This window comes from Anomalospiza imberbis, chromosome Z (assembly GCF_031753505.1).
Source record: "Anomalospiza imberbis isolate Cuckoo-Finch-1a 21T00152 chromosome Z, ASM3175350v1, whole genome shotgun sequence".
NCBI classification, from domain to species: domain Eukaryota; kingdom Metazoa; phylum Chordata; class Aves; order Passeriformes; family Viduidae; genus Anomalospiza; species Anomalospiza imberbis.
Genome location: NC_089721.1, coordinates 26,188,987 through 26,202,027, shown reverse-complemented (window position 1 = coordinate 26,202,027; position 13,041 = coordinate 26,188,987). Strand labels below are relative to the sequence as shown.

General features: G+C 36.2%; 1 protein-coding gene across 1 annotated transcript in view; it reads right to left on the bottom strand.

Moving 5' to 3' along the window:
* The window catches only part of AGTPBP1 (ATP/GTP binding carboxypeptidase 1), a 52,656-nt gene that overhangs the window by 13,248 nt on the left and 26,367 nt on the right, over positions 1 to 13,041 (bottom strand). Inside the window, 6 exon segments of the mRNA XM_068176365.1 lie at positions 5,034 to 5,210; positions 6,860 to 6,991; positions 7,352 to 7,481; positions 8,840 to 9,020; positions 9,778 to 9,931; positions 12,634 to 12,778. Of these exon segments, the coding sequence (XP_068032466.1) occupies positions 5,034 to 5,210; positions 6,860 to 6,991; positions 7,352 to 7,481; positions 8,840 to 9,020; positions 9,778 to 9,931; positions 12,634 to 12,778 (919 nt within the window).

Here is a 13,041-nt window from a genome sequence, read left to right as displayed (position 1 = left end):
TATCAGAGAAGACTCACGAATACCTACATGATTCCTTCAAGGCTGAACAGACACAGCCACCTTTTTTTGAAGCTTCCTAGCCTACACTTCTAGCACCCCAATATTAACAAATCTTTTCCCAGTAGTACTGGAAGAGAGACAGAGATAATGTCTAGGTTCATAAGTATAAATTATTTTAAAATAAGAATTTAAAATACTAGATTCCTCAATATAAATTCCATCAAATAGAATTTAAAAAAGGAGAGAATTAATATCACAGTTGTGATCAAATTCATTGCTATGTTTTGACACATAGGTAAGACTACTTAAGGCAGCAGTTACTCCATGAGACAGATGTCTCTTCCCCACCTGTAAGTTAGAGGCTACATCTGTTAATTCTGAAAGCATTTATTCATGTATTTAGTAATTAAAACTAACAAATAAATTCTCTAAAGCTATAGATCTTTTTTGACTTGAATTACATAGCCAGGCATTTTCCTCTGCAAAGACTATTTAGAAGGTAGAACTTATGTAATACTCTCCAAGTTTACATATCCGATAAATCCTCCCTTCAGGTAATTCTACATTTTTAATTTAGCCAGAAGTGCAGTATACAAGGACATAACCTCTAACCTCAACTACTTTATAAAAAGACCGTAATCTAGACATAACTCAACAGTTATATAATTAGCTAGTACTACCTATATATACACTAGCAAATTCGGCACAACTTCACTCAATTTCCCCCTTTGCAATTTCTGTACCTCTGGAGAATTTAAAAGGACTTTAGCTTGGATCTTCTCAATCCCTTAACATACAGAGTCGTTAAAAAGAAGCTTAGACAAAACAAACAGGGAAACAGAAGAGCCAGGAATTGGTGGTAAGCTAAGTCATCAAGTACAAAAGAAGCAAAAAAGAATAAAGCGGGAATTTTTTTACCAAAAGCTAGGGAAAAAACACACAAACTTTGTACGTGTTGCCACATTGACACTGCATTTTAAAATGCAAGGTTTAAAAGAAAGTATGTTACTCCAGAAATGGTACAGCCCACACCAACACATTCTCCATGTGCTGTTTTGAACATACTTAATAGAAGAAAAGTTTGATTTTTTTCTGAGTTCTTTTTTGCCTTGGTAGTACTCATAAACAAGGTGCTTTTTAGTAACAAGAAAGATAAATCTATATCTATGATTCTGAACAGTGCCATCCTCTGGCCAAATGGTACTGAAACCTGTTAGCAGTGAACAAGAGTTGAATATTTGAGTATTATTCTTAATAGTAATACTACTTACCTCTTTTATAATGCTTTTGTGCTGTAGGTTTCAAAGCACTTATTAATAAAGGAAGAATTATCCTCACTGTACTGATGGAGAAATGGAGGCAGAGAGGGTTGAAGCGATTTGCACAGTGTCTCACAGCATGTCACTGACCCCGCTGGGAACAGAAATCAGTTCTCCTCACTCAGTGAAGCACCTTATCCACAGAGGCCAATTTTTTGGCTTTGTTTTGTATTTGTTTGCACATCATTAACTTTTGAAGACCCCAATCATAGCTGGGGCTCCACTACGCTAATCACAGGAAGACAGTCCCTGCCCCAAAGAGATTAAAATAACATTAAGGTCAAGAGGCAACAAAGTATGTAGAAGAGGAAGGAGAAAGGTAACAGTAATCTCACTGTTACACAGGTTACTAATGTGCACAACTTGATGCTTCAGAAACTTTTCCAGTTATCCTCTGCATTTGTTGCTGAAGAATTTATCGTTAGTTGGCAGGTTCCTTATAGACAAGATTTGTCTAACAGAGTGTCTCTAAGTTGAAAAAGAGTACAGCATGAAGGAAAGTGCAAAGACAATTGTTATAAAGATAAATAGCATGCGCATGTTCTGTGGCTGCTATTTTTAGCACAGCAGAAAGAGGATGTAACTAAAGAGAAACCTAAATGGAGCAGATTGGAGGTGGATAACTGGGAAACACCTGAAGGATAAATTTTGAACTTACTACACTGAAGTGTCTACAAAGCCTCATGCCAAATCTTGATTTGCTTCTTTCATTTGTTTTAATCATAAGGGAGAATGTAATATCATACAAATGCCAAATACCAAATTTCTTAACTGATTCTTCCATCAGCCAAACCTCTTCATTGCCATGAAACAAGATCCAAGTTTGGTTCAGGAAGTCATCATCACCATCATCAGTTGCCCTTACTAAGGGACCTGAGGTCAAGTTCATTTTCACTGAAGCCTTGAGTACACTCCTTTTCTTTATCTTCTAATGATCTTCAAGTGTTGTTTTAGTACCTTTAATTGAGGCCTATTAAAGTTACTTACAAGCTACAGGCATTGTTTTAAGCTCAAGTCATCTCGATGTAGCTTCTTTTTTTTTAAACGCAATTTAATTTCTTTTTCTCTACATCTTATACAACTATCTTTCTTCTAGACAGTCAAATTTGAGATGGAGAGTTGAAGTCTTCCTTACTAAGCATGTCATGAAGGAATCTTCATATCAATAGAATATCTCAGTGATTAGATTTGCCACTTGAAAGCGAAGATACAAAAACAAAGGCACAGCAAACTATGACCTCAAGTGGAGAAGAATATTCCTGTAATACATACTTAATAAAAGGAAAATAACCATATAAAGATTTGGAGAAGTCAACTGGTCAGTAAAACACCATGTAGATCTTCTGATTTCTTATTCAGCAGAGGTTACAAAGACATAATCATTTCTGAGAACTCGAATTCTAGAGACTGAAAAATCATGGTTACTGAGGAATTTGTTAACCAAATCTTTATTTCCTGAAGTCTTCTCTTTATGTGCATCGTAAGATTACCAGGTAACAAAATCTTTTCAATTAACTTAAAAGTCAAGCAATACTTCCAAATGTATTAATCTTCAATCAGCAAAGACATTAATTTCTATTTCAGGTAGCATGAATCATTGAAGACATTGTTCTTTTGTCTGGCATCTTAATTATGCTCCATAGTAGATCCTGGAGAATCCTTTCACCTGAAAGTTTGTTTTTCCATATCCTGAGTCACAGATGACTGACCTATATTTACAGCACTTACTGTCATGAGACTACAAAGATTCCATGTGACCAGCTCAAAAAAATTTGTTTCCAGAGACAACTCTGTCACCAGAGATCCTAAAAAGAGGTAAGACTAGCTAACTTCAGCTCAACAGCTTCCTGGCTGGAAATAGTCTAGATTCATCATGGTCCAAATAAAATAAATTAGAATAAAAAGAAAAATTATGTTCTACTTCGGCAAAGATTCAGTATTTCTTCCACAAAGAACCAAATTGTTAAGTAATCCTCTCCATGCTTTGAACAAAATTCAGCAAGGATGCCAAACCAGAAACAGACTAGCGAAGTGTTTCAGACCTTTAGGTTTCCATCGCTCAGATCTTAACTCTCATGTCCCTTAGGATGGGAAGTATGAGGGAAGGGAATTTCTATAGTTCAACTTCTCTCTGTTTTGAAATAACGTATTATGACATGTGTAATCTAAATTTATACAGTAAGTTTATCGACAGACTTACTGGCCGTACTCCTTCCTCAAAATAAATCTCAAAAATAAACCAACCAAATGCAACAAAAGCCCCCACAAAAACCCTGAGCTTAAGACTTTTCATCTCTTTCATCTTCTCACTGGAGAAATGCAGCTCTTTGAAAAGTCCAGTCACCTTGACATTTTAGATATATTTTCTTTATAACTCAGAGCATTATCATAGTGAAGAAAAAATTAAGAATCTTCCTGTATATTCAGAGGATGACTAAGAGCTCACAAATTGCTTTACTCCATAAAATGAATGGCAGAACAGTAATTTAGTCTCATCAGTTAGTTTATATGATATAAAAGAATGCTTGTCCCTTGAGTAAATGATTCTTCCACAAAATTCAGCCATTTTTTTCTTTCCTTACTGAAAAATAGCTTTGGAGGTTTTCAAATCTTGAAAGTTTGTACACAAAGCATCTTCAATTCACTTTTCTTAAGTACTTCCTGTAGCAACACTGCTAAAGCCATGAGGGTCCATGTCTAAGAATATTTTCAAAATTTCAAAATAAGCAAACTAGATGATTTATCTTTTTTAAAATCTCTGTAATAAGCTTTATCATCTGAGGAATATTTTGACAACAGCAGGAATGACTCTGTTGTTAATTGACAAAATGTAGTACTTACAAGCCTACTGAAATTCTCAACAAAATACCTGTCTTTCTACTCTATAAGGATATAAGCACAGATGTTGGAGTATACATTAATATACTAAATATATCTTCTTTCAACTCTTTTTTTTCTGTTTCTGTCCCACCCAGCCTTCTAAACCTCTTTCTGTCAAGCACTTTATTTGAGGCTTGTGATCATTTTCTTGATTAGCATGCCTAAACTCAACTTTCAAGCAGAGGAAATCCACTTCTTCCATGCATGCCGTCTAGTACTGAGACACTACCAACAGAGTCACCTTTTGTTTTCAGATACGCAGCCCTGATAACACTTTTCAAGGAGAGAAAATGAAAACAAATTGTAAGTCATGAAGCCACACAACTATGTGAGTTCAGAGATGATGTGTAAATTGTAGTGCTAGTAAGCGGGTATGAAAATGTGTTGATTTGTAAGCCTGTTTCCCCAGCTATATGGGAAAATTCTGTAAGGGACATTGCTAAATATCTGTTGAAGATCCATGATCTGCAACGGTGAAGTCTGAAATTGCCATATATAAAGGAAATTTTCATTATAATATTGGCATATGCTACTACACAATCATAATAATCTGTTGGACAGAACAGTTTTGGGTTTTTTTAACTGCATGCGTACACATGTGTTACAAGCAATGATTAATATTAATCTTGTTAAAACAGCCCATAAGCATAAGTGCTATGCAACCCACAAAGTTGAAAATTTTATCATTTCATCCTAACACTAGCCTACCCAGACATTAAAAGGTTTCAAAAGCTTAAGCAAGCAAGAATTGAGCAAGCAGGGTTACAGAAGAAGATACCAATGCAAAGGGAAGAAATGAAAAAGTAAGAAATATTAACTGATGTATCCTCTTACTTTATACTTGCCCTGGTCACATCCACATAATGTGCTTTCCATTGTGTAGCTCCTTTGTACTCCTATCTCTCTCCAGACAACAACTCGTGCTGTAGATTCCTTGGACTTTTCCACTACAAAGCTGCAGCTGCCCATGCAGAATGCGGGGGCAGTCTGACTCAGGATCTTGGGGAGTGCCTGCAGGACAGCAATTTGAAAAAAAAAACAGTGATTCTTTTATTTCCCATATGGATGGAGGTGAAAAGGGACAATGTAATCACAAACCATTACCAGAAGATTTGGTGCAGTTTGCATTAAAAAAACAAGAAAGAAAAAATTCTCCATCTTGAGTTTTCAAAACTCAGTTGTTCAAGTAACAGTGTCTTCAGGCCTTTTTCTAGTTTTTAAAATACTTTTTACAGGTTCAGTCACTAAAATTGTCAGTCATGTGAATAAGGATCAGGATACAGGAGAATTCTTCTTCAGCTGATCACCATCCCTCCTAACTCACCAAGCTAAGTTTGCTCAAATTAAGTGTACCACATACTCCACATAAGTATTTAATTCAACTGCAGACTGTTTCAGAAATCCCATTTACAGACCTAATAAAAGCAGTATTTTATTAACACATATAATTCATTTGCATTCAGCAAAGCACTTACGTGCATATTTCACTTCAAGCATGTGAATCAAAGTTCAGTTCTGTTTACATGACAGTTTCAGTGAAAAGGTCATGCAAATATATATATTTCACTATTGCCAAATGACTGTTCTTTACAGTCATTTTTATTTGTGTCAGTTAAGACAAAACACAGGACTGCTTCAAATGTATTATTTCAGTAGTAATACATAACCCATTAGTGCAAGCTTGCCCAAACATTTCAGTCCACCTTTTTGAAAATGTAAGGCTTTTTCCAACAGCCCTTATTCACTACAGTAGTACATGCTGAAGTGACAAAACCCCACATAAATGTGTTAGGGCAACAGACATGATTGGCATCTGACTCAATATCCAGGCAATCACACAAGAAAATCAAGAAGCCACAGATTTATTTATTTATTTATTTAATCTTTTTTGGTGAGGGAGATATAAAGAGGGAGAAAAATCAGAAAGCATCTGTACTCAAGGATACATAACGAGTGTTTTAATATGCATTCACATGCTTTTGAAGTTTAACTCTGAATCTTTTCAAAAAAACACAGGGCCTGCACGCCTATAGGTCACACAGGTTTGCAGTTCCCATGAGGCAGCAATGGAGGGAGACACAGAAAAAATAGGTAACACTCCAACAAACATGTAATTCTCTAAATTTTTTTACATTTTTGAAAGCTTATACAATGCAGAGGATGTGTTTGTACAAGTTTATTATATATACCTAGTTAGGGGCACATGTCTTAACTACACTATATCTTTATATAAAGGAATAAATAAAAAGGAATCTTGTATATTTCCATATACAAAAACAACTGTTTCTCAATACAATTCAGTTTCTTTTTTGCCTTGTTGCTAGAATATTGTTTGCCATGCCTCAATGATTTTTTTTTAACCTGGTAATTACAAATGCACAGAAGCATATTTTCCATCTATTTTGTATAAAAGTAATATTAGATACAAAAAAAAAAAGTAAATATTGATGTAAAGAAACAAAAAAAAAATAGCACTCTATGTATAATGTTTAAAGTTTCATAAAGTGTACTTTGAAGTACACTCACAAACTAAAAGGAGGTGATTTTAAATAAGTCTGCTTATGCTATAGAGTCATTATTTGCATAGGACAGGATCAGGATACTATTTGAAAAGGATGTTCCAAACCAATGCCAAATAAAAGGTAAAATGTCAAACTCACCCTGTAAGCAGGGTCTTCCATCAGGTCACAAGAGGCAGCATTAACACTTGTGTGCCACATTGTCTCTTTGATGCTGCAGCCATACATAAATACATTCTTTTTACGAGAATGACCATGATAATCACAGTAGACCTATAATAAATCATTTGGCAAAATAAACTCAAGGCATATGGAATTAAAATTTTAAGAAAGTAATAGAAAGACCTTTTTTTTTATTTGTACTGTTGAATGTTCCAAAGAACTAGGCAACGCAATCCCTTATATAATTAACTCGCATTAAGACAAAAAGTGTGTGATTCATCTAAGGAAGATTTAACCTTCTAGCTTAGCCCATGTAACAGATTTACATCTACAGGTTTGCAGAAGACCAGTTCTCCAAGTCAAATTTAAGTGTGACATGGTTTACAAGACCATATCAAAATGTTTAATTTATAGAATAGCAATATAGACAAAGTTAAAAATATTCAGAATTGCTTACACACACATACTTACCAAAGGCAAACGTTTTATAGCAGCCAGATATTGCAGTAACCCTTTAGCATGGTAAATAGTGGGATGCAGATCTGGATTTGGATTTTGCCACTGTCTGTTTAAATCTTCTCCACTTAAAGAGCAACGGTGGCTATTGTTGGGGGGTGGAAAAATGCATGATGTAGTCTGTATTATCATACTTTTAAATAAGCCTCCCCCCACCTCAAGTTTTCTTCAACACTGCTTCTTTGGAAGGAGTCTGGCAAGAAACAAACTTCAATTTTCTAACATGCCAAATAATAGAAATATTTGGGGTATTTTAAGCTATGTTACAGAAAATCTAAAAATTAATTAGAAGTAGCCTCTTAGGTGAAGCCAACTGTAATATTACTTATTTGCTGTTGAAACTGAAGGCTTGCAATTCTATCCAAATTCTAGTTCAAAATCAGTAATCTCATACGTATGGTATCTTTACAATTTTGGTATCTTCTGTAATTTAGAGACTAATGTCAACTAGAAATCTAATACTTGAAATGCGAAGTTAGGAGACAAGGAGCTGTGAGAAAAAAAAAGGACAAAAAAGCCTGAAACGACCCAGAAAACAAAAAGATCATCTCTGTATTCAGTCAGCTATCAGCAAGAACTTTTAAACTTGCAGGATTTCATGATCATGCAGTCATCTTCACTGCATTTGCCTTTAGACTGTGTCTGCTGGGACAGCCTTCTTAATGGTCCCTGTACCCTGATTTAATTACATGTATTCTAGTATACACATTCTTTTACATATATAAAGACAAGTTTCTACTGAAATTAATTAGTTTTACTTTTGTTATTTTGTTCACAAAAGCTTTTAAAATAGTACCTATAGTAGATGAATAGAAATTGTAGTGTCACCATAGCAAAATTTCCATTTCACATGAATTCCCTGCAACCAAGTAAATGTAGAGTGCTCCATGTTTACTCAAGCAGTTTCAACAAGTTCTGAAATATCCCTTAAATTTATTAAGAAAAGTGTAGCAATTGAAATAACTACTATTAATAAACTTCACTCAAACCAGGATATGCTATTACCCTTTCTCTTGCACACCTATTAACTTCCCACCTTTAAAAAAAATTATGTAAAAGGCTTTCTCAGATATAAGGCACTTTCTTTTTTCATGTAGACCATGAACTTATTTAGCTATTCCTAAATGTAGGTGTGGTCTCATATAACACTCTTACACAAATCCAAGACAAAGACACAATTAAAATTTCATGTCAAATCACATAGAGAGGATTATCATACATGAACGTCTGGAAATACTTTTGTAAAACTTAAATTCGTGAAGGACTGTAACTGCCTTTTAAGAAGCCAAAAATCCTAGCAATATTGCAAGTGTCCATTGCTTTTTTATCACATTATGTATTGCATTTGTAACTTTACAGGATTAGTTTAGATTATTTATTTTTAAATATTGATGCAAAGAATTAGAATACAGGTTAAATATTTGTGAGTAAATATATGCTTACTTTCCATTGATGACACCATCTGGATTGAGCATGGGAATAATTTTGAAAATATAAGATTCCCGTAAACACTGCGCATTTGGACTATTGCTCATAAGGTATTCCAGTGTTCCCTTCATAACCCAGCTTGCATTAGTCTCTCCAGGATGCACACGAGCAGACAGAAATATATAAGGACGATTCTCTAAAAGAGATATCCATAGAAATTGCAAAATATGGTTTAAGCTAAGTAAACAGTTCATTGATTGGAAAAAGAGCCAATAATCCACTGCATTTATAACAATGCAAAAAACATTTATAAGTTGAGTATTACTGAGTATCGGTATTATTGATAGAGCTTGCCACAACATTTTTGAAAGGACTGCTAATTACAGAACTATCACAATGGAGCTTTAAGTTTGATCAGACAATTACACAACTAATTTGAGCTGGCAGTTATGATACAACTTTCATGACTTTTTTCCCAATAGCCAAGAAAAATACTGAGGTGGACAAACAAATCAGGAAATGGCAAAAGTTCACTTCAAATCACAGTAGCTAGATGTTAGCTTTATGAAAGATTTTTTTGACAAGTTAATAACCTCAACATTTAAAAAAAAAAGTTAGTAATTCAGTATTCTTTTCAAAGAAGTGCTGTCTGCAAAATGTAATGTACCTAGCAAACCTAATGTTTTGCTGCTGCAAACCTAGCAGCAAAAATTTAAAATACATCAATATATGATCTTACATTTAAAGATATAAATATCTTTGTTTCACTACCACAAATAAGTATTAAATACAAAACAAATCCTGAATACTGATGCCTCTTAGTGTCACAAAATTCATTAACCTTATTTTACATTGCTATTTGTACACTGCACAGTGGTTAAGACTAAATTTTTTTCTACAAATACCTAATTTTACATTATTTTCAGTTGATGAGAAAGAAGAGTTATACTTACTGAACTGACAAATATGTTCATAGTAATTGGACTCTGGCATGGCTGTAATAGTGACTAACGGACAGCTGTTGCCAGCCAGGGTCTCACAGAGAACATCTTGCCGAAAATATATCTGTTGAGGATTGTGCATAGATTCGAGCTTCCTAAGATGCATCTTCATACCAAAAATAATGAAAAAATACTTAAAATTCTTTGCAGTAACATATGACAGCATATTTCAAATGTACTATTTAACATATCTTTCTTTTAGATCTTCTAAATAATGTTCAAATTTCCAGGATAATTTTGACCATGAAATACCATTTTCTACATCTCTGACTGATTGAATACTTCTCTTTACAGAGTCTGGTTTTCTAACTGCTTTGAGAAACAGGAAGGAAAAGAGGGTAAATTATTATACACAGATGGTACTATAAGGGTATATGGAAGGTCAGAACCTTTGCTTCATTAAGGTTATCTGATCAGGGACCTTTTCGCTGCAAAAAGAGGTAATAAGTAAAGGAAGAATCAGTACATGGGACCAGAGAGCTGAGATGTAACGGAAACCATAGCAAAGACCAAAGTCACCATTCCCTCTTTCAACAGGCCATTAAGAACCTATAGACAAAGACTCGGAGAGAGTCACCTGATAAACAAGGAGGAACCTGAGAGTCACCTGATAAACAAATGGAACGGTACCATACAAAACTCAAGCACCTGATTCCTACAGTATGCCCTTAGCCATCTCTACACAGCCTTACTCTCTACCCTGTGCATCCAAGTGCTGTGTGGACTAGTACAACTAAAAGGACAGATGTAAATCAATTTGGGGTCAACAGCTGGAATGCACAAGGGTCTCAGCATCAGTGGTTGGAGAAGCCAACCTCTTGGGAGTATCTCTATGGGTACCACAGGCTATGTGTCCCAAGTCCCAGCTACTGTTGGAATTAAAGCAGACTCCAGCAGCTGGAGCTATAAGCACTCTTCACTCAGTGATGTCAGCAAAGAAGCAAGGGGACATCTCACTGCCAGAGACTGCAGTGGGTAAAGGTTCTGGTATACAACCACTGAGGCAAGGACAGTGTGTCCATCAAAACACATCTGGTGGGACAATAAGGGTTGAGTTTCTCAGTGACAACACCTGTAGCAGGAACAAGACCATGTGCCTGGTAACAGCTGCTAGGGATCAGGGCAGGGTGGGCAAGCATATGCATCTTCCCTGCAGTGGTGTACGTGGGGGCACACGTGAAACTTACCAGTAAACTTCATGGTAAGCTACCCAGACAGTATGGGCCCCAGGTCAAGGGAGAGGTATCTAGCAGGCAGGCAGTCCATGCTAACTTCTGGGCAGAGCCACAAGTGGTGAGTGCCTCTGAGATAAGTGTGCAAGTGCACATATCTCTTTGCTGGTGAGCATAAGGCTGGACTGGACTCCAAACTGGAGGCCTGCACAGCAGGTAAGAGAGACCTGGGATTGAGACAGGGCTATGGCATGGATGGGCAATGCCAGTGTTCCACGAACATGCTTCTGATTCTAGAGAGTAGGCTGGCTTGTACTTTTACTAGTAAACAGCAATCCACACCAACTGCAGAGGAGGATGGGGTGTCTGTACCTGTTATGCAAGTAGTGTTACACAGGGGTGTGCCTTGTCTGTGTCAGTCTGTGTAGCCAGCCCTGCCAGGCAGGAGTGGGCATGCATAAGTATGTGTGCATAAGTCTCCTTCTCTCTCTGGGATACATACTCAGACTTGCTAGTGAATATATAAGCAAACAGGAAAGCAGGAGCCATGTCCATCAGCCTGGGACAGAGACCCCCAGGTACCTTGGTTGGCCTCCAGCAGCTGGGCAAGAGGAACCTCCAGGACCAGGAGCTGCTGGAAGCAGCAGTTGCTTATAACATCTCCTAACAGGTACTTCTTTCAAAAGCTGGCATAGTTTAGTGAAAAGCTGAATTTAAAACTGCTCTACACTGGCCACTGAATCCTCTGCTTTGCTTTTATTGCTGTGACAGAGGCAAACAAGAGACATTCTAGCCAAATGAATTTTGCTTAGTATTAAAAGCTTCAGAAGACTTCTTTAGACAATTCATAAACCTAAAAAGATCTGTAATTATCTTAGTTACATCAGCTTTAGTTATCAAAAAGTGTATGTAGAACAGGATACAAGTCATTTAACTCAAACACAAATACTCCATCAAATTAGCACTGCTTCCAGTCAATTATTACAGAATCACAGAATGCATGAAGTTGAAAGGGACAAGAGTGGGCCATCTGGTCCAACCCCCCATAAGAAGCAGGGCCATCTTATAGCACATTGCACAGGATTCTGTCCAGCCAATGTTTGAACTCCCCAGGAATGGAGATTCCCCAAACTCTCCTTGCAATCTGTTCCAGGGTGTCACCCTGATACCAGGGCTTGGTCACTTGCACGGTAAAGAAGTTCCTTCTCATGTTCAGGTGCAACTTCCTGTGCATCAGTTTGTGCCAGTTCCCTCTTGTCCCAATTCTTAGTACCACCAAGCAGAGCCTGGCTCCATCTTCTCAATACACCTCCCTTTAGATACTTCCAGACATTCATGAGGTCCCCTCTCAGTCATGTCTGCTCGAGGTCTTTCCTCATAGGAGAGATGCTCCATTCACACAATCATCTTTGTGATACCCAAGAAACCCGTTAAGCCTGTAACCATAAATTTTATTTTTCCTGGGACTGTTCATTAGAACAATGTATACATTTTGTGAATCTAAATACTAATATTATGAAAAATCTCCCTTGAAAGGAGCATTTTGAACTTGATAAAGAAATTAATTCAGTCACAAATGTGATGTATTATACTAATACTATAAATAGTCAATTATATAACAGATACAGCCTCTCACCTTTAAAGTTGAGTATGTATATGGATAATGGTAAGCAAAGTAGCATACATCATCTTTGTGCTGAAAAGTCACTGTGAATGTAATTGTGTAATAGGATTTTCCTTTCTGGCCCCCAGCAGCAATTGAACTTCTTGAAAAGTGATTCCTAAATCAAAAAATGAAGGCAATACACACATTAGAATGATATTTTTTCATACCATTGATTATTTCTGAACATCCATTCTAAGGGTCAGAAGGATTTTTAGTGACTGTATTTCTCTTCTATGTACATACAGGTTCCCATGAGCTTTAAAGATACTTTATTGTAACAGTGATAAACACACTTGCATTGACAAAAGGTGAGCAAAAAAAACAAGCAATAAAATGAACAAAAACAAACAGAAAAAGCAAGCAAAGAGCCACTAACCA